Genomic DNA, 25,795 nt, shown 5'->3' on the forward strand with positions numbered 1-25,795 from the left:
AGCCATCACTGCCGGGGCGCCGCACCCGGGACACGTGGATTGGAGGGGAGAGAGGGGAGTGTCAGCGCGCGTGCGCCCTGCGTCCCGCCCCCAGGCGGCTCTGCTCTCACGTGACCCTCACCCCTCGCGGCTGGGGGCTGCTGACGCGGCGGGGGCGGGGCTGCAGCGGGGGTGTGCGTGGCGCTGAGGGGACGAGGCAGGGTCGGATCCGGGGCTGCCAGCGCAGCAGCGACAGCGGGCGAGAGCACCGCGGGGAGCGGCCTGCGGGCCCGGCACACCGAGCTCCGGTATCCAGCCGGGGAGGGCAAGCGCTGCCCCGGGGGCCGGCGTTCACAGCAGGGGGCAGAAGCGCTGACTGAACCGCTGGCGGGGAAGGGGCTGCTCGGTCGCTCTGCCCGGGCTGTGCGCAGTAGGGGCGCCCCGGGCCCGCGGAGCCTGCCGGAGCGCCTGGGGAAGGACAGGCCCCTGGCGAAGGTGGGTGTAGGGCTGCGTGCTTGAGCGGGAGGTGGCTGGAGAATGCTCCGTGTCCTGTCCCTCTCCTCCTGTATCCTCACCCTTTCCTCCAGTAAGAAGAGAGCACCGCAGGCTCAGCAATATTCCGCGGTGTTGTTTTCATTGCTGCAAACAGCATAGTGCCTTTTACTGCTCTGTATTCTTTATTCACTTCTAACTCGGTCTCCCTGTCTGTTCTTGCTGGTGCTCTATTGCTTCTCCAGCTTTGGCTCGTCAGCTGTACTGTTTTCTCACACTTCACTGTTTGTTTAATAGGAGTTTTTGCTTAATTAACGTTTGTAGCAGATAAAGTACAAGTGTATACATTTAATTTTTAAATACTGTTTTGGAAGTTAAGACTGAACATGCCAAGCACTCATAGTTAGGTGTTTGTTTCACTGTACATGCTTTCAATTTCTCAATACATGTACTCTCAGTTTCAGGCCTGGTTTTCCCTGGATGCTGCCAAAGCTGTGGGTTCGCATGGGCCTCTTCTGTTACTTGTAAGAAAACCCACACAGTGTATTTCAGTGATGCTTTTGCTTTACAAATCGTTGTAAAACCTGAATGGATACTTTGCTAGTAATACGTCAGTGATCAGCTGATATCTCTGGAACATCCTAAACTATGAAAAGGTAAAGAATAATGTTGTCATCTTCCTTTGTATTTTACAAAAATAACCTTTTTCCAGTATTTTTTCCTCAAGTTCTTTATATTGCATATGTAGAAACTCTACATATCTTGTACTGTTTTCAGTAAAATGCACACTTTAGGGGAAGGAAGAAATTAACAGGCATGTTTGTCTTCAATGGCTAATGTACGATAAATCGCCATTTGGATGTGTAAGCAAGATTTTATCATACCTCAGCTGAGACTTAGGCCAGCAAATTGTCCAGGATATTTCTTGACTGACTTATTTAAGTTTCAGTTTGCATCGAAGTGCCCAGCTCTTCATGGAGTTCATGTCCTCAGTAGATGAATAGTTGTTTGTGTTGTCTTAGTGGTAACCAATTAGAAATTGTATGATCAGTGTTGCAGAGAATGAAGACATGGCAACCATTGCTGTTGGAAAGAAAGAAGTCACTAGAGATCTAGATCACTGTGATATCCCATTCTATGTTTCTGAATTTGTGGAAAGAGAAGTTGGAAATGACTATGATTCTCTGAAGAAGCTAGACAACCTTATTGATAAGCTATCTGAGAATAAAAAGCAGTTAGAAGAACAGGTAAGCATCATTCTTCCCTCCCTGCTTGCCCTTCTGTATATGGTCTATTACTGGTTAAATAATTTAACTACCTTAAAGCATCGTATTAATATCTGAAATGGTACTACTGTACATAGTGCAGTGTTTCTGTGTGAGACACAACGCTTCTCTGTGAATGTAGGTCCTTACAGTTTCATCAGAAGTCCCTAAAAGAATTCAGAATGCCTTGAAGAATGCGGAAGATTCTAAAAAGTCTCTGAGTCGGCTTCTAGAGGAAGAAACCCTTCTATCTGAGTCAATCAATAGCCACTTAGAGAAAGCTCAGCCCTGGATGGAAGAGCTCCATGTACTGATTAGTCAAGTGGAAGAGATTGAACGACACTTGGCCTATCTTAAATGGATTTCACGAATAGAAGAGCTGAGGTGAAGTTTCTGAGTACTTGTGTGTTCTGAGACTAGCTTGTCCATCATTAAAATGTTATAGATTTGAGAAAGTTTAATTTTTCAACATATAAATGATTATTTTCTGTTAACCTTTAATGAATTTTCGGCCTTGATTTTCTTGTATTTTATAGTGATAGCATTCAGCAATACCTGATGACCAACAATGTTCCAGAGGCAGCCAGTACTCTCGCATTCATGGCAGAACTGGATATTAAACTTCAGGAGTCATCTTGTTCTCACCTGCTTGCTTTTATGAGATCCACTGTTAAATTCTGGCATAAAATTCTGAAGGACAAGCTGTCAAGGTAGGAGATGCACTGTCACTCCCTTGTTTTTGCCTTGTGCTGTAAGTCTGTGTTAAAGGGCTTATCTGGTGTTGCAGTGACTTTGAAGAGGTCCTAACTCAGCTTTCCTGGCCCTTTGTGGGGCCACCACAGTCTCAGGCATTTGGTCTTCCTGCCACAGCCAGTGCTCCTGATGTGTACAACAACCTGGAGATGCTGTTTTGTCAGCTTCTGAAATTGCAAACCTCGTATCCTTTTAAGTAGCTGTGGTGTATTTTGTCAAGGATAATAAACGTTGAGATATGGATGTTCTCAAGGAGGATTATTTAAGTTTGTTCTCCCTAAAAACAAAAGATAATTGAATTATGTTACTTTGTTATTAATGTTAGAATGTTTTCTGTTTGTTTGTTTGTTTGCTTAGAAAGTGATAGGTGCCAAAGTTGTCCTGTCTGGTAGTAGCAACATTGTACCTCCAAGTCATCAAATGCAGTGATCTCCTGGTAGCTGACAGCTCAGGTTTGGTGAGGATCAGGCCTTACATGCTTCAGTAAGGTTATCCATGTTAATGGAAAAAAAAAAAAAGGTGGTGTATGTTTTATTTTACACAATAAATGCTTTTCTTAGCTTTATTTGAAATCAGTCTTAATTACTTCAATATGTCCCATCCCAGAAGGAAAAGAGGGAAAGCTAAAGATGCATGTCTCAGAAGGAGACTACAAAAAGGGGAGACTAGAAAAGGGTTTTTTTTCCTTGTGCAGTGCCAGGACTCTGCCTTTGAGGTTAATCAGGAGGCACTGCTGCTCCTTCAGTTCCATTATTTTGTGAATTAAGTAAAGCATGGCCAAAGCTCAACCAAACAATTTTTCCTGGAGTGATTGTGACTTTTTTATCCTGGAGTGGGAAGATACAAGGCCATTCTGCACAAACCCTGAGCTGATAACAATTTTGATCTCACACACTGGGTCCCTTAAACAAGTTACATGAAAATGGGAAATCATGTATTGAATTTATTAGTCTTGTGAGTCTTTTATTCTTCTTTAACAAGTATGAATAAACATGTCTGTTGGACAGCCTCTGTGTTTGATACTGATAGTGGTGGTTTTCTGTGTTTATTTTGAGTATCCCTCATATCTGAGGAATTGTACTGATTGGCTGAAGGCAGTATTATGCAATGAGGTAGAACTAAGAAATGTTCATTTTTATAAACCAATTTTATCAAAATGATGATGTTGGGAGAATTAAAACGTTTTAATTCATCCTTGACTGTCAAACTTAGAGATGAACTGTTAACCAAACCTAAACAGCTGCCAGAAAAGTACTCTTTGCCCCCATCGCCACCAATAATCCTTCCAATACAGATCATGCTGAATCCTCTTCAGAAAAGATTTAAGTATCATTTCACCGGAAATAAACAAACCAATGTTTTAAACAAGGTATGGGAGAAAGCAGTTTGACTGTTTGGGCTTTTTTAAATTGCTTGTTTAAGCAACAGCTAGATTGCTGTGTTTACACTGTGTAGCTTTAATACTTTCCTTCCTGAAATTAAGGCTCTTCAAACCTGTGCAGTTCTTGTGCCTACATAAGCATGGGCAGATACCACGATAGCCTAGAGAGGCCTTTCAGAGTCACAAGTGTTTTCTCTGGGCCAGGTGATATTTCCCCCTTGCCCAGATCCTTTAGAAAGTGTTATGACACCCTTAGACTGACTCCTAGCACTTCAGAAGTTCTGAATCATTTCTTCTGTCTCCTTGCAAACCATTTTGCACTCAAAGGCTGTAAAAAGCTGGGGCTTTGATTCTTGGCACTGTGTTTAGCTGCCTTCATGTAACTGAAGATGGTGGATTCTCCTGTTGGTATATAAAATGTGGTTAGTCTAAAAGCACTGATACATAGTTAGTTTCCTGGGTTACATTTATTTTAATTGACGTACAACAAGAGATGTCCAGTTTACCATTTGGAAATTTACTCACTTTTTGTATGAATTATTGTCAAAGACTGAGGATTTTAATCTGAGAGCTATCACTGGAACAGGTTTCAATGCATTAATGCTGCAGTAATACATCAGGAGCAGAGTCTGAGACCTGTTCAGTTGTACTGACTATACAAGACTATACAACTTGTGTTAACAGTCTTTGGTAAATGTAAATATATTTGCAGTCTTCATAGTTGGTACTACAGTCCTGTTTCAAATAATGTTACGTATATTAGTGGGGGAGAGGTTTTTTTTAGACATGACCAAAATTGTTTCATAAGCAAATGGGAAAATGATGTTCAAAAAATGAAGAACATCAGGTGAACAGCCATTTTTCTAAAAACTTTGTGAAGGAAAGTTTACAGATGATCGAGTGTCAGATCAGGTCATTAAAAACTGCAGACTGAATCTTAAGATGTGGAAACTGAAAAAGCTTAAAGGCATTAAAATGTGAAATGAGAAGTTGATGGATTCCCTGCTTCCAGAGGGAAGGTGGGGTTGAGGTTGGGTACAACGACAGTAAGAACAGAGCTACTGGGAAGACTTCTCTCAGAAGTGCATCCTTCTCACTGTGCCAAGAAATAAAGACAAAAGAAGCACAGGAGGCAATATATGAAGCAGAAAAGAGGACCTTATGGGTAAGAAAGCAGTAGAGAAGAGGGAGATAGATAAAAAAATTGGAGCTTTTGCTTGAGAAGAAACAGAATAATTGGTTCATTTAAAGCAATTCACATCCAGAAATACATCTCTGATGCAACTTTTATGGAAAATCAAAGCTGAAAAAACCACAGTGAAAGGTTTGTGTGATCTGAGATCAAGAGAAGGCAGGAGAAGAGACTAGTATTTTTATAAGTTTGTCTTAATATATATTAGTGTAACTTGAATAAATGTTGTTTGGATGCATTTAATAATTTATTTTCTGGGTTTTTTTAATTAGCCTGAGTGGTATTTAACACAAGTACTCATGTGGATTGGAAATCATGCGAAGTTCCTTGATGACAAGATCCAGCCAATTCTGGACAAAGCAGGATCTTCAGTGAATGCTGGGGTGAGCACTTCCATGGGTTCTATATGTATAAAAGGGTAAGTCAGCTTGTGACAGATGCTTGTGTGAGCCCACTTCACTGCTTTCACTGAGTATGTGGCAAGACTTCACTCAGTCCAGTAGTAGTTTATGTACATGTTTGCACATGTCAATACTTCCTATCTCTGACATTTTATTCACTTGTTTATTTCAAAAGCTTGAATTCTCTCGTGCTCTGGTAATGCTGATTTTGGAGAAGCTGGCTGCGGATATTCCGTGCCTGTTGTATGACGATACACTCTTCTGTCACCTTGTTGATGAGGTACTTCTATTTGAGAGAGAGCTATACAGCGTTCATGGTTATCTCAGCAGCTTTCCCAGTTGCATGCATATTCTGTCAGAAGAATCCTGCTTCCAAAGGTGGCTAACAGTGGAAAAAAAATGTAAGATTTGCAGTGGATTTTGTTGGCTTTTATATTGCACAATCAGAAAGTATGTGTTTGCTTATACAAACAGCCTTCTCAAATAGGATAAGTCACTTGGACAGAGCTGCTACATAAGATGTGTATTTTTGTACTCTGTGATAGTGTCCTAAAAATAACAAGGTTTGATGAGAAAAGTCAGAATTTTAGTTCTTATCTTTTGGCTTTTCAGCATTAAAAGCATACACTTGGGTCATATGTCTAGGTCTACTGTCATGAGCACAGATCCTCCAATTTTATTTGAAGAAGAAAACAGATACTATTATGTGTAAATCATGTCTATTGTAAGAACAAGTAGTGATAGGACCAGGGGAATGGCTATAAACTGACAGAAGGGAGATTTAGGTTTGATATTAGGAAGAAACTCTTCACAATGATGATGGTGAGGCCCTGGCACAAGTTGCCCAGAGAAGCTGTGGCTACCCTATCCAGGCAGTGTTCAAGGCCAGGTTGGGCAGGGCTTGGAGCAATCTGGTCTAGTGGCAGGTGTACCTGCCCATGTCACGGGGGTTGGAGCAGGATGATCTGTAAGGTTCCTTCCAACCCAAACCATTCTATGATTTTTGATTAAAAATTGGTTAGATTCTAATAGTGCTTCTCTGGTTGTGGGGCTCTTGCCCCTAAGCTGTATGGAATCCAGGAAACTTAGTTTTAGACAAACATTGTATTTATGTGAGATTGGACTTTAAATTGAAATAGGGAAAGGGTATTACGTTTTGAGAAATTAAGAGGAAATATATTGGAAAGGAGCAAGCCAGCTATTAAAAAAACCCAAACAACCCCCTCCAGTCAACTGCAATGTAGCTGTTAACAGCACTGCAAATACAGATACATTGAAGCTGGTTTGTAGGAAGCCAGTTGTCAGTAACTTTTACAACCCCAAAATGTAGAATTCAGCTTACTGGAGATAATATAAATGTTTGTACATTTTAGAGGGGAGGGGGATGTGTTAGATTTTTTTCTTTTTGGTTGTTGTTGTTGTTTGTTTAATGTTTTTCTTTAAAGACTTTAACAATTGACAAGTTTTGTGTCCATCTCAGTTGCACTTCAGAAAATGGACTCCATGCTTTCATCAGAGGCTGCATGGGTATCACAGTACAAAGACATCACTGATGTAGATGAAATGAAAGTCCCAGACTGTGCCGAAACTTTTATGACACTGCTGTTAGTTATAACAGGTAATTACTAATCTGTGAGCATTGCTGTTCGTTGTAATGAACAGTAAAAACCCTTTAGCTGACAGACCTCAGAGATATCCACTGTGAACAGTAGTCACCAAATAATGTTGCGAAGTTGTGATCTTTGTAATTTGCTAGAAACTTTCCTGTTCATCCTGTAGTTTGGCCAATCACTCATGTATGAACAATCTTCACCTTTTGACACGTTTACTAAATAAATATAAAACATATTGTTAAGTTATCAGCATATTAAAACTGGTTTATACTTGAGAGAATGTAATTTGTTACAATGCAGTTATCAAAAAATTCTACTATTCCTTTTGACTCTGTGACAATTTAGAAGCCAGTCAGTAACGTCTGCTTCCTTGGAACAGAACATAAGAGCAAGGAAGTTTCGTTTTGAATGTTTCTTTTTGAAAAGCTTTTATTCACTGTTGGAAAACTTAAAAACATTTTATTAATGTCTTTCCAGACAGGTATAAGAACCTTCCAACAGCTTCCAGGAAACTGCAGTTCCTGGGCCTACAGAAGGAGTTAGTCGATGATTTCAGGATACGATTAACTCAAGTGATGAAGGAAGAGACTAGAGCTTCCTTAGGATTCCGATACTGTGCGATCCTCAATGCTGTTAACTATATAGCAACAGTGTTGGCAGACTGGGCTGACAATGTAGTGAGTAATTGTTTTACTTGGAAAAATTAAAAAAATGGACTTTGGATGTTTGTTTCACAACAGATGTTTTATTTTCAGCACTGTTTCTCCAAGTGTATTCAGAAGAATTCATTACTGCAAAAACAGAATGAGATACACATTCAGATTTAGTAAAAGATGTATAAATAAAGACAGATCTAAGCTGCATTAATTACAGACTTTCTAGGGAATTGCAAAGAAAGCCTGGTGAATGGAATAATCTGAACAGACAATAGACGTAATCTCCTTTACATGCTTTCTATTGTGAAAAAATAGTGAGTTGACTTCGGAGATCTCTGACCAGTATTAAAAGTATTGATGCTGAGGTGTGTGCAGCAGCCTATGCACGATGCTTGAACCATTCCTGTGGCAGGTTAGCTTAAATGGATCCAGCGTGGGGATCTGCCTTGCAACACGTTACAGGTGCTGCTCAAAAAAGTCACTTGCTGATAACTGGTTATTTTGCTACAAGAAATCTGGCGAGGGATTTCTTTTCACAAAGGCATGTAGTGGTAGGACCAGGGGAATAGCTTTAAGCTGACAGAATTTAGATTTAGGTTAGATTTCGATTAGATGTTAGGAAGAAACTCTTCCCCGTGAGGGTGGTGAGGCACTGGAAAGGTTGCCCAGAGAAGCTGTGGCTGCCCCATCCCTCGCAGTGTTCAAGGCCAGGCTGGACGAGGCTTGGAGCAACCTGGTCTAGTGGAAGGTGTCTCTGCCCCTGGCAAGGCGTTGGAACTGGATGAACTTTAAGGTCCCTTCCAACCCAAACTGTTCTGGGATTCTATGATAATAGCCTGGTGGCAGCATGGCCATGCTGTCGCATTTCAGCTTTTCTATGGTTATGGGTACAAAAGGCCAAAAACTCCTGTTACACAATGTGTGTAAAAATAGGTGTTGTGCAACACAAGATGGCAGCTTCCAAATTCTTTTTGTCTTCAGAGGCAGCTTTGGCTCTAGCAGTGGATAATCTTGACCTGGCAGGACAGCAGCCTTCATGTTGTACAGCTGTGTCTACCTAAGTGTCTTGATCTGCTTAAAAGCAAACCCAAGAAGTTACCAGCCCATAGTGTTGTTACCACAATGTCACAATAAATTCTGATTTCTTGCTGTTGTCAGCCCAGCAAATTTAGGATTTAATGAATTATTATTTCTAAAACAAATTACAATTAAAGCTTCTAGCTTACTTTTGCAAACATTGAAAAGGACAAAATTGGTTGCTTTTTTTTTAAAAGCATTCTGCTGTCAATCTCAAAATATCTTTTTAGTATTTCTTTAGATCTATTCCCATTACCTATTGGCTGTTGTACCTGAAACTCGTATCAATTCCACTAGGACAAACCACTAGGATTAAACCACCATAGTTTGTTTTTCACTAAATCAGGGCCAAGGGAAAAGATAAGAAAGTGTTTTTAAAATCTTTAGGCTTTTAAGTTTATAAATGCGTCAGAAAGTGTTTTCTAGAGCTGTGTCTATTAAAGTACCAATGGAAAGTTCCAATGGTAGGATTATTTTCTGAGGTATTCAGACCTGGCTTTGTTTCTCTAGTTCTTCTTGCAGCTCCAGCAGGCCGAGCTGGAGGTTCACATGGAAAGCAGTGCTGTCAGTAAGCTCCAGCTAGGGCAGCTGGCTTCAATGGAGAGCTCTGTCTTTGATGAGATGATTAACCTCCTGGAACGCCTGAAGCACGACATGCTGACTCGCCAGGTAGATCATGTCTTCAGAGAGGTCAAAGATGCTGCGAAGCTGTACAAAAAAGAGAGGTGATTCCATCTGTTTACTCTCTTCCCATATTACAGTATTATTTCCTGTTAAAAATACCAAGGTAAATAAAGGCAGGAGTAGGTAACAGGCACAGTTATTTTCCTGAGTAGGAATGGTACAGGGGAGCAAGTTTGGTAAAGTTTCTCGTTAACACTTACTTTATTTTAATGTTGTGTTTTCTCAAGTAGTTCCACAGTTAGTAGGTGCATTAGCTTAAATACCCTGGGAAGCATTCTGGATCCCTCTAGTTTGGACAAGAATTACTTTCTTTGTAGTAGTACTAAAGAGTTAAGTACAAAGAGGCCTGTAATAACTGTTTTGTTTTCCCAGACTCACAGGGCTTCTTGAATATTTGCTCTGGAGTAGGATTTCTGAAGTACTTCATAAAAGGCATGCAAATCCTCCATGATTTTCTAGATTAGATGGGGTTTTCTGTGAATGGCATGTTCAGAGATTGATAACTCCAGCACGAGTTTAATACTAAATGAAATTTCAACGTAGCAGTAGACTGTGATTACTGTTAGATTTGAAATGGGAAAGGAGAAATCTGAACCACTGTAGGTAGGAAAGATTTTTTTTAAAGGACAATTTTGCCTTCAGCTGTTGTAATATGAATAATTTCATTGTAATAACTGGAGTGTGATGATTTCTTGCAGGTGGTTGTCTTTGCCATCTCAAGCAGAGCAAGCAGTGATGTCCCTGTCGAGCACAGCTTGCCCAATGTTGCTGACCCTGCGAGACCGCTTACTGCAACTGGAACAGCAGCTCTGCCACTCACTGTTCAAGGTTTTCTGGCAAATGCTTGCGGAGAAAGTGGATACATACATCTATCAGGAAGTAGGTATCAGCAAAACATGAGCTCTGCAGTGCAGGTGGGTGTCAGTGACAGCTTTAAACAGTGGATGCACCTCTCTGTTTGCAGATAATTATGGCAAATCATTTTAATGAAGGAGGAGCAGCCCAGCTCCAGTTTGACATGAGTAGGAATCTGTTCCCTTTATTTTCACACTACTGCAAGAGGCCAGAAAACTACTTCAAGCAGTAAGTAGGCAAACTTCTGATCCGTTGGTATTTCAAAAGTGAATGTGCAGATGAATACACATTCTATGTATTACCAAGATTTTTTCAGTTAGATTTGATCCATACTTAAAATGTGTGGATCATTTGGGCTTCTGGTATTTACAACCAGGAAGGTTTTGATTCTGTGCCATGTACTCAGGCAGCAGCGGGCTGTGGCATGTGCTATTCTGTGCAGTTAGGATGTCTAGATAAATTAACTTATGGAAGGAATATAAATATCACAGACTTCTGAAACTGGGGCCCAAGAAACTCCTCGAAGATGTAATTACAACACTAAACTTTATTGGTAGAAGAAAGACTACTTTAAACTATGGTCCTGCTCGGAATTGCATAGCAGTCTAGTTGCTTTCATTGATGAGAAGCAGCTGCCTTCTTCGTGGATAATAATTTTTAAATAGCACTCAGTCTTTTAGAGAGTCCAGTACTAAGCTTCTGGGCTAACTGGGGCAGAAATCTTAGTGTTTTCAAATCAGTATGGAGCATGGCATTCAGTCTTTAACACTTGGAAGGCAAAGATTTCATATTGGCATTTTTAATTGGAACATTGACATAGCATCTTCAGGTTTAAGTCTTTCTTGAGCACATCACCTTTATAAAGGTAGTTGGTACATACTACTCCCAGCATAAGAGGAAACAGATGCACAAAGGAGCCATAAAAAGTAATGCACAATGGACACACGGCTCTGTCACATTTAGATTAGAAACAATGTGACAAAGACAGGGGATCTGTTTGCTCCCTGATGGTATTAATTAGGGAAAATGTTCAGATTCCAGCAACTGTCTGTTAAACTGTGCTCTTAAAATACACTGAGTAAGAAGGTGCTAATTATCTTAGGGGAAAACGCAGATAGGGAAAGGTAGACAGGTTAAGTGGTAAATTCTATTCTCTATTTGTAATGCTGGTGGAAAAAAGAGTCAAAAGCCATGCAGAGAATTGGGAGGCAAAACACTGATGCTTAGGAAATACACATACTTAAGGGAAAAGGCTTAGACGGTGTGAACGAGTGCACTGTTTGCCTTGATCTAAGCTGTACTTTTCACTTCAGTACTTTTGAGCCTTTTCAGAAGTCCATGGGGATATTTTTGTTAATCACTGTGTGCACGGAATAAAGTGTATTTCATGGGTGCTTCTTGTATTAATCCATGCAACTTTTTTTTTTCTCTAGCATAAAAGAAGCTTGCATTATCCTGAACCTGAATGTTGGTTCTGCCTTGCTTCTGAAGGATGTACTGCAGTCGGCTGCAGACAATGAGACATTCAAGCCAAATCAGCCCTCTGCAACAGCAGCACTAAATGAACTTGGAGTTTACAAATTAGCACAACAAGATGTTGAGATTCTTCTCAACTTGAGAGCTAGTTGGCCAAACACAGGTAAATAAAGACTTCTTCAGCAATGGTTAAGAGCTTGGTCTACATGGCTTATTTCAAACAAAAGCAAAACAAGTATGTTGTAATATGCTTCCTGTTTTTAAAATGCTGTATGCTGAGTGACTGGTTTCATCTCATGCCTTGTTGTATTCACCTTTAAAAACACTTCAGAATGGAATTGCCTTGGTTTCCAACTGTACAGATCTTTTCTACAGCCACTCTGCCAGTGCATTTATAAGCTAAAACGGGCTTCATCTTGAAGGAGTATGTTTGTCCTGCCAGTGTGTGTGCTGTAAATACACTTGTGGATGAATGATGTGGGTGACTCTTCCCTGTGAACTGATTAACCTTCACTTGAACACAGATGTTTTACATCTCTACAGCTCAGGTGTAATGGGTGTTCTGTATTAAAATGTGTATAAACTTGAACAGAGAAGGTAGGAACAAGAGACTATGTCAATGGGTTGTCTTTATTCATCCTAATTATTTTTTTTACAAGTTTCTCCAAAAAAATCACATAAATATGGTGGTGTATTAAGAAAAGCATTTCTCAAATGCCACCCTTCCACGAGGTGACAATCATGAACAAGTTCTTGCCATTGGTCCTTTTCAGGTGGTTGCTCTGACAGAGCAGGGTGAGAAAAAGAGAGTACTGCTTAAATCAGCTCTCCACTGCTGCCAAACCAGGAAAGAATTGAGCACGATGCCTTTTTTAATACATGTAGCAGACTGAAGCTAATGCACAGCCCAGCTCTCCAGCATCCTTTTCTTCCTAAGACAGAAAAAAAGGGAATTTTAGTCACGTAATACTGAGGATTATTAGTTCAATTCCTTTCAGAGATTGCGACAGTTACCAAGAAATTGCCCCTAGAACCATGCCTTGGCATGAGACATCATTGTAACTCAGCTTGTTTCACCTACAGCTGTGGTACCACCTCTGCATTGCTGCTTTACTGTTTCACATTTCTAAAGCAGGATTTGACCCCCTGGGACACCTGATGGCGTCTGTCTGACCTGAGGGGCAGGGGAGTGAGAGGTCTGCGTTGAGGAAACTGCAAGGTTTGGGTCACAGAAGCCCAAGTGAGGTTGATCACTTACTGACCCCTTTAATCCTTGCAACACAAGTCCTTTAATTACATAGTTTTATGAAAATGAATCTCAGTAAATTATCCCCTGTGCATATCCCCCACCCAGAGGAGCCCTTTCAGTTAAACTTACACTTCCTGTGTGAATACATCCAGTGTGATAATCGCATCGTCTTCAATCTGTAGATCCTCAGTGGTCAGTCCCAAAGTTTTAAGAGCTAGAGTTAAGGAAAGAGAATTTCCTAAATTAACCTCAAAGACTTGCCTAACAGCTTGAAGTGACCTAGGTATAATAAAAGGTAATCAGGTAACTTAAAAATACGTAACTTTCCTAACCTTCAGGCTTCAGGTTGCACATACACAGATGTGCAGATACATGTAAAATAAACCTGTGCATAGCTTTGAAACGGTGTTAATAATGCAGTGCAGACAGACATAGTTATTTGGTACGCGCCTTCCCTGTGCTGCGCTGCCGTTATGTGGCCTTGTCCCACCACATCCAGCAAGCCGAACATGGCGACCACGTTGTCCTCGCCCATGAGGTTCGGGTACTCGCCCTCGGCTCGCCGCCCGGCCTTCACCTTTTCTAGCGCCTGGATCAGGAACTCGCGTGGTCTGTCTGCAAAGAACCAACATCGCGCACCGACACACGGCCCTCAGCCGCCGCCTGAAGGCCTCGAGCCCCCTCCCGCATCCTCCCGCCGCCGTTCCCGAGGGCTCTGCAGCCGCCCTGCCCCGCGGCGCCCACCGGGCCTGTGGTAGAGCACCAGCGCGCTGAGGCGGTGCAGCAGCTCGGGGATCCGGTGCCGCTGCAGGTAGTCGCGGCCCTGCTGCTCGCCCGCCGCCATGCCGCGTTGCTGGGACACCGCGGCCGTGAGCCCGCCCCGCCTCGGGCTGCCTGAGGTGAGGCGAGGGCGGGCGGTAGCCGGAGCCCATCGCACACGGAGGAACGGGCAACCAGGAGCCGGAGCTGCGGCTCGGCTCGCGGGGCGTGAGGCGAGGCCCTGTGTCACTGAGCGTTGCTGACTGCACAGCCCCGCTCCAGAGGGTGGGAAGCAGAAACTTAACTCGCGCACAAGTCAGCACCAGGACAGCAAAGCACCGCTCCCAGCGCGTCACCGGTGTGCGCCGCAGCCGCGTTACTGCACAGGCAAAGGGAATCGCACGCTGTTGGTTTTAACGTTCATGCAAGTCTGTCGCCTTCAGCCGCATTTCCCGCCGCAGGCGGTGATGCACGCTACACCCTCCGCTTCCACCGACCCCTGCCCGGGCTCCCTTGCCAAGGGTGGGCTTGGTGAATCCCAGCACATGCGGGAGGACAGCGAAATGCTCAGCTGCCACCTAGTGATTGTGCGTGCTCAGTGAAGTCATAGAACCGTAGAATCATAGAACGGTTTGGGCTGCGACCTTAAAGCTCGTCCAGTCCCAACCCCTGCCACGGGCAGGGGCACCTCCCACTGGAGCAGGTTGCTCCAAGCCCCGTCATGACCGCTGGTGTGGTAACGCAAAACCACTCACTAGCAACTGACAAAGGTTACATTTAACAGTCATTATTGAGAGTTGCAGCACAGCCTGATGAAGAGACACCAAAGAACCTTTTGTGGTGCTACCCCGTGTGCGTAGGAGAAAGATAATCGTATCCCACTAAAAAAATAAATCAAGCAACTCCACAAAGGCATCACCATCTGCCACCAAATGAAAATAGACAATGATAAATGAGCATATAGCAAAGAAAAGCGGCATTCCTGTGAAAAGTCTGGCACTACGTGTGTTGAACTATTTGCCAAAACTAAAATACCACAAGACATTAATAGAATTCACCTTTTTTGATTCCTTAGAGAAAGTGTGGGAGAAAGGCAGCATCCAACACTGCAGAGACTGCGCAGCCACGCTCTGCTATGCCCTGTAGTGTTTTAAACTGATTAACTGCTTCCAGCCTTAATGAGTGCTGGAGGAACTGTAGGTTCGTAACTTACCTCTCTTGACAGCCACCTGGCAGTGATGGAAACCTGCTTGTCCCAAGGAACGCAATTCATAGGTATTGCACCCATCCCTGCACTTGCCTTTTCTATGCCTTTCAACAGGATTTGCAAAAGTTTTGTCCTAAAGAGTGATGGAGAAAGTGCAGATTGAAGTGTGGAGAAGAAAGTAAAGCTTGAGCTGGGCAGAGAGGAGGAACAGAGACATGGTAAATACTTCGAAGAAATTGGGAACCTAAGAGTGGGAAGAGAGACAGGAAAGGAAGAAGCAAGTGAAAGACTGGAGAGAAAGGTAGGGAGGCAGTTTTTGGGACAGGGAAAACAGCATCTGGCAGAGGAAGTTTCTCCTTTAGTGGTCAACAAAGATAACCAGTATGAAATACATATGTTGAAGGCTGGAATTCTATGAATAAACACAGGAATTGCAGACTGAGGTATGTTCCTCTGAGGAATGGTTCAAAAGAATCACTAAGAGCAAACCCCAATTTAATTTACAACTAGAAAGAGTATTTTTAAAAAAATCTGCTTCACTAAGAAAGCCCAATTTATTTCCTTGAAAAATGTTCTGGTAATGAACCGTGTATTTATTATCCACATCTGGCTCCATCTTTTCTACAATCACCCATCTTGTAGCTGAAGACAGCACTCAGACCCCCCTCCCCTCCTTAACGTTCTTAAGCATATCCTTATATATTGTATGCTTCAGCTCCTGATCATGTTGGTATCACTCCCCAGCCTCACTCCAGTGAGCTGCATCATGTGTGCACATCACGGGGGCCCAAATTGGCCTCGGTTGTGCAGGTGCAGGCTCACAAGGGATAGGAGCAGCAGGTGACAATGAGTTTCTTTGACTGCTGCCCACGTCCTCACTGCTGTGTGAGGCTGTGGTGCCAGCACAGTGAGGGGCCCCTTTCTGACTCATGTTCAGCTCATCCACCAGCCCTTCTTCCTGCAGTCCCTTGGTGACAAGGGGCTGTGCCTCCCACCTGGGTGTACGACGCTGCATTTGTCTCTGATGAACACAGTGAGGTTCCTGTCAGCCCCATTTTCCAGCCTGTTGAGCTTCCTGAAGGACAGCCCTGCCCCTACTGTATCAATCACCACCCTACCCCCTATCTGTTGTTACCCATGAGTTAGCAATCCATCCCAGCATCCAGGGTGGCAGTGAAACCTGTCAGCATTATCTGGCCCAGTATTAACCCCTGAGGCATGTTACTGGTAACAACCAACCACCTGGACTTCAAAGAGCTCACCTCAGCCCTCCAGGCTCTGCTGTGGAGCTGATTTTCCACCCACCTCATAGTCCATGCCGTGGATCCATATCTCTCCAATTTACTGTAAGAATACAAAAGCAGATGGTGCCAAAGCCTTGATAAGGTCAAAGCGAACACCACTCACTGCTCTCTGATCAGTACCTGGAGCCAGTCATTTCATCACTGGCGGCCAGCAGGTTGGTCAGACATAGCTTTCTCTTGGTAAATCCACGTTGTTTGGAAATGGCTTCTAGGAGTGTTTGTTCCATAATGCGCCTGGGATTGAGGTTGGGTTGAGCAGCCTGTAGCTCCCTGGGTCTGTCTTGAAAATGGGCATTGCCTTTGCCTTTTCCCAGTCCTTAGAAACCTTGTTCCCTGTGCTCTTTCAAGGGTGATTGCAGCCTTGCAGTGATAGCAGCCTGCAGCCTTCAATCAAGCCCAGCTTTCCCCACAGATTGGTGTGGATCCAGGGTAAGTAGTCCTTCGCTCAGGCTTCCTCTTATGTGGGTAGCACCTCAGTCCCTAGCCTCTGCCAAGGATCTGAGCACAGACCTTTCCAGTTAAAGCCTGAAGCAAAGGCAGCACCAAGTGGTACCTCAGTTGTTTCCATGTCCTTTGTCACTTGGCACACATTTTTCTTTGCCTTCCTTCCACGTCAAGGTACAGAGTGTCCTTCACATCCCTCACTAATTCCAGCTCCAGCTGAGCTTTGGCTTTCCTAGTTCTGCTCCAGCATGCCTAGGCAGCATTTCTGTACTCCTCCAGTGCAGCCCACCCCTGCTTCCACTGTCTGTATACTTGCCTTTCGGATTTGATGTCAGTCAGGGGTTCCCTATTCAGCCATGCTGACCTTCTCCCATGTCTGCTCAACTTCCTGCATGTTGGAATGGACTATTCTTGTGCTTCAGCTGGCTTCCTTGGGCCCTTTAGGGCAGTCTTCTGTGGGATTCTGCCAACAAAATGTCTGCAGGAGACAATGTTTGCTCCCCTGAATCCCAGGGTCACGATTCAACTTCCTCACTTCCCTCAGAACCTTCAGCTTTGCTTTCTCTCAGTCACTGCTGCCAAGGCTGCCACCAGTGTCAGTGTTCCCAGCCCGCCCTTCCTCACGTGTGAGCAGCATGTCTAGCAGAGCCCCACTCAGCTTGTGCAGCACTTCTGTCAAGAAGCTGTCCTTGGTGTACTACAGAGGTAGCCTGGATCACTTGTGCCTCCGCTGTGGTGCCAGCCCAGCCCACAAGAGCAAGAGCCTGCAGTCATACGGCAAAGTTGTGAGTGGCTTTTTCTTTTTTCTTCAGTCAACTGCAAAATAAAGATTAAACCTGCCACCAAAAATCATACATGGGAAAAATGAAATATCAGGAAGTAGAAAAGTCCTTCCAGTTACTGTTTCTGAGTCAGAGGTTACAAAAATGCTAGTTTAGCATCAGGAGATGTAGTTCTTACAGAACCAGCCACTTCCCAGTTGACTGAAAACTCAAGGAATTTTTACCCTAGAACCATGGTGGGACTCTTGCTGAAGGCAAAGGAATAAGAAGTTGCTTTGCAGGAGCCTTCATTCTTTGAGATACACAGCAATTTTGTTTGAATGTGGCTCTGAGCCTATAGCTGCTAAAATCACAGATACTTTTATTCTAGCAGTGTCTGTAGAGCGAGTTCACACCACACAGGGTGGTGGTGATCAGAGATCCATCTCCATCGCCTTCGTTTCTCTGACCACCCCCAGTCCAAAGAGAGACACTGTGAATAGAAAGGCTGGGCATGCAGTTAGGAAGCAAAAGTAAGTGTGGGTTATGTGTCTCTAAAGGCTCATGTTACTGATCAGTAGCCTCAGCCTTTTCCTGTTTTTGATCATAACTCCACACGTCTTTTTTAATGGTAGCACTTCAGTCAGTGCCGGGTAAAAGCAGTTACCAGCAAGAGGTCTTGGAGCACTTCCCGATGTCCGCATTGATTGCAAACATGCACTTGGCTTGGTCTAGGTTAAGGAGCACAAATGGAGCATTTGAATGTTTCTCTTCAGAAGCATCCACGCTCAGGGTGAAGCTGCAGGTCTTGGAAGTCTCTGCAAAATAGCATGAGTGAAAACCAGCTTTCTGCACCTCTTTGGTGTCTCCTTGGTAATGAAGCAGCAAGCCCAGTGTACTGGTATTACTGCTCAGGCTTTGTGGTCCGAACACAATGCCTAAAGAGAACTAGCAAGGAAGGAGTAACTCAAGGCAAGTTTAAAAAAACCCTGATAAACACCCCCCCCACCAACCAACCAAAAAGCCCCCAAACACACGACAACCCCTCCCCCCCCCCGATTATATGGTCAAAAATAAAGGAAAAGGAAAGCAAATAGTTGCAATTTAAGAGTGGCTCTGATCAGAAGGGGAAGTTTCTTGCATAGGCTGCACAGAGTACCTTCAGAACTATGGCAACAGGCCTCTATATTGTATATATACAATAAGGGGAATATATATATATACAAATAAGTGGGAAAGGCTAGAAGGCTGGGCCTGAGTGATCCTTTCCCAGTGACCTGTCTGCTTATCCATGACACAGCTCTCCAAATCAGAACTAAGTTTGCCACTGGGAAGGGATGATGGTGCCTGTTCTGCAGTGATGGTTACTTACCCTGTCACCACTTCCTCCTCTGCCTCCTCAGCAGAGCTCAGGCTGGAAATCAGCTGACAGACACGGGACTTGCAGGGTTTAGCTCATGAGTTCATCGTGGCCATTCACTGTAGTTACACCAACGGGCCTTTACACCTGTAGCATTCCGTCAATACACTTTGTTCATGCTAGGCAACTGCTCTGAAAAACTCGTCTCCTGTGGTGTTACATAAACCCCATCAGTAACTGCTCCAAGTTAATCAAACCCAGGTTCAATTTCATCTTTCAGGCTTGGGAAGTCTGCAAAGGGACAGCTGAGTGTTGTGCATCATCTCAAATCCCTACTGGTGTCTCACCCACAAATCAAGTTCTCCTGCATCCTGTTATTTTTGGCAAGCTCCTCTCTAAACAGGGGAAGCTTCCCTAAAGCTTCCCTTCTCCCTTCTGTGGGGAGAGCAGATGACAGACCAGATCTCAGTATCTCTGCAGGTCAGCCATAAACAACCGAAAACCACACACAGAAGAATCCAGCCCTTGTCACTTGTGATGCATTACAAATGAGAATGAGAGCATCCATACCATCTACCACGGATTCTCCAATCAACAGGCAAACAGGGACCTGCTGCTGAATTATAACAGCTTTGTCTTTCTTTTACATCAGAAAGTACGTCTTAAAAGAGGTCTGTACTTGTTACGAGTATTAGCTCTTACAAGGTACTAAAGGAGCAAACCAGCATAAAAATTTGCATGAAATAAACATTCTTGTGTTCTGAAATCTGAATCCGTTGCATGAATCGCCTCCAAATATTTCTGGCATCAGTATTTGGCATTTCTTCCAGTTGTGAATCCTGACAGATTTGGAAGAGTAAAACAGATACTGGGTGCACACAGCAATGATTTTCTGCTAAAATAAATAGTTCTGTGGTAAAACCAGAAGCACAAAACCTAGAGTGCAACGAATAAAAAGTTACAGTGTGTTCTGCTTCCCTCTGAAACTGGTGGCATTTAGGGCATGTTGGATAATACAAGCAAAAGAGTAAAGAGTACTGCTACAAGCAAAATACTTGTATAACCAAAAAAGGGTGGGGGAAACCAACTCCAAATAGAGAACAGCTTGTGAATCATTCTAACAAACCTGCAAGTGCTAAAGAATTACTCAGATTCCTATTTGGAAAACAATTTCAGTGGTCTTCGGCCTTTGCTGGCCATGGACAAGCAACTCATAACTCACAGCTGCACTATTCCATTGTCTTAGCTGTTGCTTTAATTTCTGTTGGCTGCTAGAAATAGCAAAGCAGCTTACAAACAGAATGTCACTCTTCATGGGACCACTCTATCAGATGTAACTTCAGTATCTGCTGTTGCTCCAGGATGTTGGGGTTTTCTGTACTGGAAAAGATAAACTCAATATTAACAAAAAAAAAAAGTTTTCCAACTATAGGCAGCACAGACCAAGGCACAGATTGGACAGTAAAGAGGAAGTTCAGGATTAGCTTTTGTGACAGGCATCAGAACATGCAAGGCATCACACAAAAAGCTTTACCTAGATGGTAAAGTTTCCTCCTCTGAAGACTGTTCCCTGTACTGCAGGCTCTACTTTCCACCTCCCCTGCCAGTTCTCAGTGTATGCATACAAAAATGCAGCTTGCAGTCCAAATGTACTGATTTTATAACAGATCATACCTTAATTGTGAGCATCTTCCCTGCAGGAACATGGAACTCTGCATCTTCCCCAGACTTGCAGGAGAGGTTTGCTGCAAGAGAAAGAACTGCAGTCCCCTCTGCAGAGCTGACAAGCCAATGGATAATTTGAGTCTCATTGATCTGTAATTGGAACAGGCTTTACACAGAACAGGAATCTTAATGCCTAGATAAAAGTTGCATTTTCAGTATCAACAATGATAAAAAGCCTGGGATTACATCTGTACTGCCCACTGAAGTGAGAATTCCTAACTCTAGCGGCTGCAGCCAAGTTCATCTACCACTGATAAGGAATGAGAAAATGCATTCAGCTAAGCAAAGGAACTGAAAAATGATTTATCAGTGCAAAGCCCTCAGCAGCTGATCGTCATCCATATCCTAGCATGTAAATACAGACATATTGGAGGCAGGAACGCCAGAAATAATCCAGAGCAATTCAGCCTTGTACTGAGCTGGGCAGATCTTTGTGCTACCAGTTAAGTTCTCAGTGCTGCCTATCGGCACAGTGTATTTCAGCATATGATACCTACCATTGTCACTCTGCACAGACGAATAATGACAAACGCGTCTGTTTCTTACAAACATATAAATTATTTTATTTACAAAGCCATGTTACAAAAAAAAAAAAAAAAAAAAAAAAAAGAAAAAAGAAAAAAAGAAAAAAAAAAGAAAGCAAAAACCAAAAAAATACAATCGCTCACTAGAGAATATCTCCAGGCCCGGTGCTGAACCATGGCAGTATCAATCAGATACGTTTGTTCTGGTTTTCCTCTTTTAAACTGTAAGCCATAGAATTTACTATTTACACCTACTTTAGACATTTATTCTGCTTACAATTATCACAAGCATGGAATGAATTCTATTTGATACTGCTAATACATAAAGGTGCAGGACAAAGAATGAAAATACTTAGTGTTACAAAATATGGATTGTAGAAAAGAAATTGGCTGTACAAGTTATGGCATTTTTTTAAATCTTAGAATGATTGGACATGCTTTCTTCAAAAGTCTTCTGGAAAAGGTTCTAAAATCTGTAGTAGGAAAGCACAATATAGCAGGTGCAAATTCATTTCTGTGCAACAACAGTTATTTAATATATCCCATGACTGACCAGCTATGCAAAACCCACAGAGTTTTGTTAAAGTGCCATGGGTCAACAGCATAACAAAATATAAGGTGTAAATAGAAAAATTTCTTTTTTTCTTCTTTTTTTTAAAACAATAGTTCACTGAGAATCAGCAATAATAGAATATGCTGTATAAACTATTCTCTACAAAGGTCGATCAGCACTATGTACAATTGTTACATCGATACAAAAGAAGGCATACAAGTTATCCAAGTCGCTTTTTATGGCTGACGGGCCTATGCATTGCGAATGTGTAACAACCAAAGCTTCTGAGCCTCTATTGCTGGAAACAAATCACACGATTTTCAGGCAAATGGGGAAGAAAAAGAACTACCAAGTGAATGCTACGCTAAGAATGCATTATAGGCTGGTCCAGTTTGTCTCCAGATTTTTTTCCCAATGTTTACTTCCATTTCACTTTTCAGGCTGAAATTTTTGATCCACAGAATTAAATAATGACTCTCTGATGATGAAGGAACACCGTGGGGTTTTACTTCACACTTAAGTCTCCTGAAATGCTGTCAGGTGTAAGCCAGTTGAAAAAACATTTAAGCAGCATTCAAAGGACAGGCTCCATTTTCCAGCTTTCCAATTAAAAGACGCATGGATAGAGCTAAAGCTTCCTAAAAACTACAAAATCGCTCCTTCAGTCATTGATTAGCATTATTTCTCAGAAGCAACCACTGACTCTCACAACCACTGTTTTCCCTCAACGACTAGAAATAGCAGTTCATTGATTACAGAGGATGACTTTGTGACTGAGATTTTTAAACTCCTGCAGTTTCATAACTCAAAATAAATTAAAGGAAAGAAAGAAAATAATCCACACAGCACTGCTCCTACAACTGAACGAGACAAAAATTGTGCAAAAATAACCAAGATATGTACACATTTTCTTTTTCAGTCTGAAGAAATGTACAATAAAAACATAATTCAAAGAACATCTTAAAAATATAAACATTGCTTCAACTTTCCTAAGTTTCATACTGTTTCTGAAACTATGGCGGTCAGTTAGCTCTGAAGTATAGCAAAACATAAATTATTACAAAATTAACACTATAAAAATTTACTTTAAGAATATTTCTAAACTTTTTTCAAAGGGTCCGACCTTGTTTATAATTGCTTCAACTTTTTTAGCCTTAAAATTTGCCTTAAGCTTTCTTTTTTTAAAAAAGAAAGTAGTAATAATCTCCCTATTTGCAGTCTCTCGACTTCCCCCCCCCCCCCAAGATGTAAATAAACCAGCGTATAAGTGCACTTTTAACACTGTAGAAAGGAAAATTAACTGCTCTGTTCTATTGTTCCAGTACTGGCTTCCTGATTAAAAAAATCTATCTTTTATTAAAAAAATTATTCAGTAATCCTATAAGAAACACTGTCAGTGCAATTCCATTAATGCAAGCCAATCTGCTCAACTCCTGCCCTTGCAAACCCAAACTGTTCACTGAAGTTATCAAGCGCCATGATCTTGAGGGTCTACAAATCCGCCGGGATACGGGGATGTTACACGTTGGGCCCCTGATAACATTAACTACAGTTTGGTGCAAAAATCCGCTCTGCATTGATTGAAGTGGAGGTTCCTTAAGAGCCTGATCCTGGAAGAGGCTGAACACTTAGAATTCCCATTGAAATTATTAAATGCTGTAGGTACAGAGCACCAGTCAGGATTAGTCCCTAAAGTTGCAGTGCCCCAGCTGTTTGCAAGTTACTAAGAAATGCACTCCATTTTTATCCATAGGACAAGCTTAAATACAGAATTACTGTAATTTTTATTTCATGAAAACATTTGGAGATCCTTTAAATTACTTCAAATCATGATCTGGATTTCTTTTGTTTTTTGGAATGTCCGTTGTGTTCTGGTAAGGAAACAAAGGGAGCATTGCAACGCTAACAGCTTTAAAAGGCATGAAACATAACCAAGCAGAACGCACAGATCAGTGGCAAATACAAGTGAAAAACTAAACAAATCACTATTACAGTTGTCTGTAAATTTAATTCTCTTTAAAACCACAAATTCATAAAAGGTTAAATCCATCTGCAGGACATAGAAAAGAAAAACCCTGTGGCGTAGGGCTGCTGAGAGCTAGAGATTATAGGCTGGTTCCTTTTCCTTGTCATGGAAGAGTCCTTATTCTACCAGTCCGGTTTGACGTCTTCTAGAAGAGAAACCAGAGCCAGGTTCAAAATCACAGAATGTCTTCCAGCACAGAAAACTTAATAACATCTGACACAACTCAGAGCAGGAATGTATTTCAGGTCTCTGAACTGAATTCCCTCCCTGTTTACTGATTACATTTAAGGAAAGGAACTGCTTTGAATAAACAGCGTATTTCCTTTTGGGACTGTCTGCTTTTAGTAAGCTTTGGTGAATCTCATGTTCATTAACTTGGTGTATCATTACACATAAAGAGGAGCGATTAAACAGACAACTCTGAAGAATCTTTTCCTCTACACAGCATGTTTCCATGCAAAAGGAATCCCCACACAGCATACACCTTGTCACCTCCCTTAATACAATGATCTAGTTACTCAGTATTTAAAAAACACCACATACTGAGGTCTTGAAGTGTTAACACATTCAGGCACTATGAAGACAAAAACCCTTGATTAGTTACAAACCTAGAACAAGGGTAAAAACTGGAGAAAACAAGCTTGTGAAAATTTGCATTAACAGGCACAAATAAGTTGACCATAAAACTACTATTCCCTTAATGTTTGTTAAAAACCAAGTAGTTTTTGTAGGGAAAAGTAGTATCTTTTTTACTTTAAGCAACAACAGTTGGAAAACCAGCCATGCTTTTCTGTATACAAGCCCCTGTTCAGGTCTCAAACTGATGCAGCAACATTCAAATTAAACATGAATTGAGAACAATTTGCCTGAGTTTAACCTGACCGAGTTTAACATGATGGGAGAGAACAGCCAGGACCACGTCTGAATGAGGCTGGGTTGACAGCCTTCTGCAACTTCCCAAATCCTCAATCTCACCCAGTCACTCAACCCCACGTGGAATTAAGGACCCCTCTCCCTTCTCTTAAGGGACAACAATTTCTCTTCTTACTCCTCCTATGCGCCAGCAGACAACCCCAGCAGGTTGCCTGACCAGGCAGCACAGTGGAGGCAGGCCAGTAACTGCTCTATAAGCACATTTAGCTTGACACCTGCAATTCTACCTCAACTGCATTGTTAAAAGTCTGTTGTTCTGACTTGTATTCATGAAAACCTGCTTGATTTTCCAACTCTGAACCCCAGCATATAGCAGAGATTGTCTCTGCCTACACACCTCACTTCGCTTGGACTCCCTGATTAGCATGGTTATAACACGAACATTAAAACAAGAGAGCTCATGTTCCTCCAGTAATGTATTTACTGACACAGCATTTACTTGCAGATCCTCTTATTGTTACCTAATTAGTAATGCCTTTTATAAAGAAATATTATAGCACGCTTTTAGACTGAAGTTTTATTTTGAGTCTATTCAGTTGCTAGATTGGAGATGAAAGCTGTCAACAAAGCAGCTCAGGTTTGTTTTGACAGTGACAAGCATTTATTGGATAGGCAATCATTATTCATGGTTCCAAATACTAAAATCCTGTGTTAGAGTTAAAAAAAAGTTTAATAACACTTAATACCTCTGAATGTTTTTTGTATTTGTATTCTGTGCTCCATATTCAGCTACCACACTGACAGAAACATCATCTGAACAATAAGGAGCTTGTGGGGCTTCAACCAAGTGAACACTTCTATTTTTGATAAAGTTGCAGAAACAGGCAGCTGAAGAGCTCAGCAATAGCCTCTGTTTACAGAAGGCTGCCACAAAATGAATGTTTTGTACTGTTAGGTTTTCCCCACGGGATGTAGGCAACTGATCCCGACAAGCTCTGCTCCTCCTCTAGCATCTATTTTATACTAACACTGGAGCAGGAGGTTAAAGCAAAAGCAGCTTTGCGCTTTGGAACAGCTTTACCCCATGGTTGTTACTGGCAGGTGGATGACAGTGTCTCACACAGGAAAATGCCAGTCCCTAGAAGTATGAAGAAACTTGCCACTCTTTTCCCTTCACAGCAGTTCT

At 42.3% G+C, this 25,795-nt stretch overlaps 3 protein-coding genes across 9 annotated transcripts in view; 1 reads left to right on the forward strand and 2 right to left on the reverse strand.

Annotated features, from left to right (window-relative positions):
• Nucleotides 1-145: 145 nt before the first annotated feature.
• RINT1 (RAD50 interactor 1) lies at nt 146-12,008 on the forward strand. The gene is made up of 15 exons (XM_080625982.1): nt 146-474; nt 930-1,127; nt 1,523-1,718; nt 1,879-2,120; nt 2,273-2,446; nt 2,524-2,673; nt 3,702-3,858; nt 5,335-5,445; nt 5,639-5,864; nt 6,944-7,081; nt 7,554-7,753; nt 9,320-9,534; nt 10,192-10,372; nt 10,458-10,576; nt 11,782-12,008. The coding sequence occupies exons 2-15, from the start codon at nt 1,120-1,122 to the stop codon at nt 11,993-11,995; spliced, it is 2,331 nt and encodes a 776-aa protein (XP_080482108.1). The 5' UTR covers nt 146-474; nt 930-1,119; the 3' UTR covers nt 11,996-12,008.
• Nucleotides 12,009-12,436: 428 nt separating this feature from the next.
• EFCAB10 (EF-hand calcium binding domain 10) lies at nt 12,437-18,377 on the reverse strand. The gene is made up of 4 exons (XM_080614776.1): nt 13,818-18,377; nt 13,524-13,688; nt 13,203-13,287; nt 12,437-12,756 (listed from the first exon to the last, which is right to left on the reverse strand). Exons 1-4 carry the CDS (start codon nt 13,915-13,917, stop codon nt 12,720-12,722), a joined length of 387 nt encoding a protein of 128 aa, XP_080470902.1. The 5' UTR covers nt 13,918-18,377; the 3' UTR covers nt 12,437-12,719.
• Nucleotides 18,378-22,975: 4,598 nt separating this feature from the next.
• Nucleotides 22,976-25,795, reverse strand: part of ATXN7L1 (ataxin 7 like 1) — a 115,883-nt gene continuing 113,063 nt past the window's right edge. For all 7 annotated transcript variants that reach the window (XM_080638867.1, XM_080638866.1, XM_080638868.1 and 4 more), the window contains one exon: nt 22,976-23,881. In XM_080638867.1, the coding sequence (XP_080494993.1) occupies nt 23,840-23,881 (42 nt within the window). In that variant the 3' untranslated portion in view covers nt 22,976-23,839. The remainder of the gene's footprint in view (nt 23,882-25,795) is intronic.

The sequence above is a fragment of the Psittacula echo genome (assembly GCF_963264785.1).
Source record: "Psittacula echo genome assembly, chromosome: 1".
Taxonomy (NCBI): Eukaryota; Metazoa; Chordata; class Aves; order Psittaciformes; family Psittacidae; genus Psittacula; species Psittacula echo.